The sequence below is a fragment of the Apium graveolens genome, unplaced genomic scaffold (assembly GCF_009905375.1).
Source record: "Apium graveolens cultivar Ventura unplaced genomic scaffold, ASM990537v1 ctg2495, whole genome shotgun sequence".
In the NCBI taxonomy this organism is placed as follows: domain Eukaryota; kingdom Viridiplantae; phylum Streptophyta; class Magnoliopsida; order Apiales; family Apiaceae; genus Apium; species Apium graveolens.
The window spans coordinates 73,799-79,164 of record NW_027417691.1 but is presented as its reverse complement, the minus strand read 5'-3'; the positions used below and the strand labels follow the sequence as shown (position 1 = coordinate 79,164).

At 33.6% G+C, this 5,366-nt stretch overlaps 1 protein-coding gene across 2 annotated transcripts; it reads left to right on the top strand.

Annotated features, from left to right (window-relative positions):
• The first annotated feature begins 792 nt into the window (after positions 1–792).
• LOC141700529 (O-methyltransferase 1, chloroplastic) lies at positions 793–3,614 on the top strand. Of its 2 annotated transcripts, none has more exons than XM_074504270.1 (8): positions 793–1,011; positions 1,390–1,538; positions 1,626–1,746; positions 1,874–1,995; positions 2,075–2,203; positions 2,282–2,446; positions 3,040–3,120; positions 3,232–3,614. In XM_074504270.1, the coding sequence occupies exons 1-7, from the start codon at positions 828–830 to the stop codon at positions 3,109–3,111; spliced, it is 942 nt and encodes a 313-aa protein (XP_074360371.1). In that variant the 5' UTR covers positions 793–827; the 3' UTR covers positions 3,112–3,120; positions 3,232–3,614. The 2 variants fall into 2 exon arrangements, with proteins under 2 accessions (XP_074360371.1, XP_074360370.1); XM_074504269.1 differs by having other exon boundaries at positions 3,224–3,614.
• The last annotated feature ends 1,752 nt before the right edge of the window (positions 3,615–5,366 follow it).

The following is a 5,366-nucleotide window of genomic DNA, read 5'->3' as shown; positions in this document are numbered from 1 at the left end:
TTTTAAAAAATACCGATCACGAAATAAACCCGTCTATCATTTTTATAAAGTCTCAAGGACTATTCTGAAGATAACAAAACAAATTTCACACCTTGAACATATTCGGATAATTATACAAAAACATGTAAAGGTTCAATAAACCTCATTTCAAATCAGATAAATCCCTTAAAATCATTTAAAAAAATCAATAGAGCACATAATCAAGCATATTTCAAGTAATGGCACATATTCACATATCACAACTCATACTTGATCACAAATTTCCCTTTTTATTATATTTCCCCCTTTTCGCGTAACGGGTCGCGTTCTACTTGACGCCCCGACGCTGAACGTTTTATTTACGCTTCACAATTAATCCTTCATATCAACTAACACGTCACTGAAATACTTACTTAAATATTTCCATTTCACATAATAACACATAGTTCACATTTAAATACTTTTATTTTCTTTTACAATGGGTCTCGTTTTTCCTGACGGCCTGATAACACAGCTTATTCCCTAACTCATCAAACCGGAATGCGTCATTTTACGTTCGCAGTTACTAATATACAATAAAGACAATTAACCATTAAAATCATTTAATTCCTTTATTAAATCACATAAATTATAATTACACCACATAATCATAATTACCGGTCGTTACAATTATTATTATACTAAGAATAAAAAACAATTTCATTAAAAATTATGAGAAATCCCATTTTTTCTCTTGTATAAAAAGAAAAATATGAAATAAAATAATAGTACTTCATATGCTGAAAATGTTTCATTTCTAAAAAAAAGATAAAATTAAAGCAACTAATTCGCGCACTCCACTCTCCAAAATGGGATGTTTGGCGGGTATCTCCCCTGCTAATCTTCTTCCATCCCGCTTTTGCACTTCCAACACTCGCAAAGTATTCAGCTTGAACGCCAAATTCAACCCGACCCGACCCGAAGAAGATGACGCATTGTTCCGCTTCGCCATTACCCGTGCTTCACTTCGTTTCAAAGAAACCATTTCTCCAGGCATTTCCACTAGTCCTCATTCTGATTCTATGCTTTTATTATTTTTATACACCTTCGTTCAGGCATTTACACAAACAGTTGCTAGTCACTTTTCTTTTATTTTTATTGCGAATTTATAAGTTAAAACTGATATGTTATGATTTTATTGTTGATAACTAGCAGAATGAAGTTTAGTACTGTCCATTTTCTAGTATGTACCATAAAACATTGATAAATGAAACTCTCTGGATCGGAAAAATTTATTTATTTATCGAGGTTAAAAATATATCATTAGTGTAATGTTAGAACCGGAAAACTATAATTATGTTTTGAATTTGTACTGTATTAAAATCCGATTATTCACAAGTAAAGAAATCCTGGACAAACCTTATGTTGCAGAGCCTCTTTTTATTGACACATATTCCGCCTGTTTTGGTCCTACTGCTGAATTGGATACGGAACAACATCACAATCACTACTGTCTGGCAACAAAGTTCATAGATGATAGATTGCTAACTGAAGTGAAAAATATAGACGGAGTTAAGCAGGTAAGCAGTGCTAGTGTTTTAGAAAGTGAGTGAATTGCGGATGTTAATACTATAGAAATTTCTATTGTTTTCATCTTCCCAATGCAGGTTGTTCTGTTGACAGATGGCATGGATACAAGGCCATATCGTCTTAACTGGCCTAAGTCAACCGTAGTATTTGATATATCTCCAGACAATGTATTCAAGCGAGCAGCTCAGAAGCTTGAAGGTCTGGACTGTTTTCACAAAATCACAGTATTTTTATTATGTTCTTAATTAGTATTGATTATTGAAGCAGAAGTGAATGATTTAGTAGGTATTGACACTTTGACAGTGTTTTCTTGAGAAACTATCAGATGTCGGGGCAAAGATTTCAAAGAACTGTTTATTAATTCATGTGCCAGAGCAGTCTTCTAATATGGAACAGCTATGCAGTAAAGGATTCACTGGCAATACACCAAGTTTATGGGTATACCAGGTAGCAAAAGCTTTTTTAATTGATTATTCTTGCAACTTTTTTCCACTGAGAAGTAGTTGCTTACAATTCGTTGTTGTAGGGGTTTCCTGTAATAAATTTAGAACACTTCAAACAGACCCTATCTCTAGTGAGTAGTTTAGCCATGAAAGGATGCCTTTTTTTGGGAGAAATGCCTGTCTGGTTGGCAGAAACTGAAATCGGGATGAAGGTCAGGTGATTTCACAATATTTTTATAGGCTGTCTTTATGAGTAACTCTGGTCTGACTTCGAATTTATCTATTCATAGTGCACCAGAAATGAATGGTTGGACAAGCTTTTCATGACTTACGGTTTCAAAGTGAATATTATTGCCCATGATGAAGTTGCAAGAACCTACAGCAAGAACTTGGTTCCAGGAGAGTACAATAGCCTACTTTTTGTTGCAGAACACTTGCGGTTTTCTGATGATCAGGTTGGATTATCAGTATGAGATATATAGTTTGCATGATTGCTTAATTTGGACAGTCTCATGCCTCACATTTTTCCTTTCATAGGTGATCAAGTTGGACAATGTTGTCCCCGATATTCTAGTATCAGGGCTACTTAATAGTGACATCCTTTCTGTATTCAAACTAAATTAAGTAATTCTAGCTTCTTTGATTTCTAGAAACTACCCTCGTGATTACAATAAGCTCATTGTAGTTGCAGGTGATTTACAATATAACTTTTTTTTCCTTAGTTAGTGAGGACCTTGTATGTCATGCACTTTATGATGTATGAGCACTGTGAAACCTCAGATAAAGGGTTGGGTTAGGACTTATGGCAGCATTTTTTAAGTATACGGAGTACATAATTCTAAGAAAAATTAGTATAACTTTGCAATCAGATTTTGCACTAGTTACTGCCGCCTTTGTAGGTATTCTCGTAATTACAACCTTGAACATTACACACAAACCATCTGCATAGCTGTCCAATAATTTTTTTTGTCAAGTTATCTATGTATATGCTGACTGTGTACATGTAAACTTTTAACTTCTTTGTTGGTCGGATATGTGCATTTCGTAGATGGAAACTTGGAGAGGGGTGTACCAGAGGTTGGAGGAAGAAGCAGATGAAGAAGGTTTTGAGGAGCTATGAACTTTAATTGTAAGACATTACTTTTATATTTTGAATGCTTTGTTGTACGTACTTATTGCATGCTAAAAGTGTTTTCTTAAGTTGTAACCACATTATATTTCTGCTATTGAAGTATTTCAGGGACAGTTGTGTTTAGATAGTTGCCTGTATGTGAAAGATGGGTGTCTGCCATGCAAGTAAAGTACTCCTACGAGTTCACGGAAAAATATAGAGGAGCCATAAAGCGGGACTTTATATATTGTTTAACAGGTACCTTGAAGGTTTAATTGTACAGGGTACAATTGGGAAAAGCTTACATAGCTTGACAAACCCATTGCTGCAAACGTGTTTTTGATATATACTGACATTCAGTTATGCCGAGTCTGAGTCTTTCGAGCGTGTTAAAATGTATATTTGGGCATTTGTTGTTATATGTGTTCACAATTTTCTCGTGTTTGAGTTTTCCTCAAGTTTGAAGAATAGGAAATGAATGAGAAAAAGAGGTAAGAGTTTTTGTTTCTCTATTTAGTTTCCTTAAGAGTGTGAAGATTTGATAGAGAGGAATATATATGTGTTCATAATTCACCATGCCTTGTTAATGTACATGGTTTTACTAATATGCTCGACTAAGCTCCTGTGACAAATTAATGCTACGTCGCTACCCAGAAATATAGGCATTGGTATTACATTTTAATTCACAGATATAGATTCTGGTTAGATTTAACTGTTACCTATTCATAATAGATATGCAACTCACAAGTACATATTGGGGTAACAAATAAGATGCAGCAACTCGAGAAAACGTAGACGAGTCATAAGTGAATTAGCAAAAGTGTTCGGAATCAATTTGGTACCCTTAGCATTTTTCATATTAATAACAAATTGTTTTGTTACTGTGGCAGTTAGTAGGACACAGATGAATGAAATTAGATGTTTGACCTTTAACTTTAATGTTTGGAAGTTAAATTTTTGAAATAGTTTTTTAATCCCCAAAAGCTAATTTTGAAAAGGGTTTGAAGCTTTTTTAAGTAAATAGTAAAAAAGTTAATTGAAATATCTATTTATTAGATAGTTTTATTCGATACAGTTAAATTTAATAAACTAGTCAAAACAGCTAACTCAATAAGATAGTTAAAATATTTATTTCAAACCGTTACAGCTAATGACTAATGGTAGTTCTCGGAACAGTTTCTATTTGCCCTGTTGCAACTGCAAGTCCCTGAGAGACTTTGGATTACTCTTACTAGCGTTTACAATATTTGAACACAGAGTATTTCAAATTTCACAATTAGTTATTTTCTAATATTCGGTTGTAAAAGCTCAAAAGGGCTACAAATCAAAGTATTTTTTGCACGCATAAACATTAAATTCATCAGCACCCCTTTAGGCTTTAGCAATGTGGTCCTATAGAAATAGTGAAATTGTCTAATAGATTTGTAAAGCAAGGCTGCAAGAGGAAGCTACTGTCACTATAAAGCCACACATATAATGTACATGATTTATATCTTTGTCTGTCCTGTAGAATAAGAGAAGTTGTATAGATTTGGATGAAGTCACCCCGGACTCTAGATCGAGACATTGCGTGTGAGGTTTTGCAAATATGTGTATTCTGTGTATCATGTATGATTGCTCACATTGATAGATAAAAAGATATCACATGGTGATGGCGTTATCGGAGTACAGCTTTATACATTTTGGTCACCTTCATAATCCCATTTCTTCAAATGTTCTCAAACTCGTATCATTCCTTTGTGTACCCATATTCTACCATACTTGTGCTTATTTTGACTTTAGAATAGCTTAATTCCAACAGCTTCAAAACAAAACTTATGATCAATGATGATTCTAGCTGCAATTTCTTTGGTTATCTACGTGTATCATCTCCCTAGCTAGCTATCAATGTGGATTGTGATATTTGAATAAAAGTCTTCCGTGGGAAACATTAATCAAGCATTTGGTAAATAGTAATCCCTCGCTAGATTGTTTACGTTACTTTTCGACGCGTTTTTCAATACTCGTTTAAAGTATACTTCCATAATATTTTTTTTAAAAAAAAATCTGAAAAAAGAGTTTCATGTTTAAACTTTTATTCAAAAAAAATTTTTAAGAAAAAAATTAAAAAACGATACTTTATTGAAGTCTCGAAATACGTGCAAACAGTGTACGTAAACTATCCAGCAGGACGGAGGGAGTAATTGATAAAGAGAAAAATGCTCTTTTAAGCAAGTAATGAGGAAAGTTGTGAGTGTTGTCTATTTTAATAAACCAAACCGAAC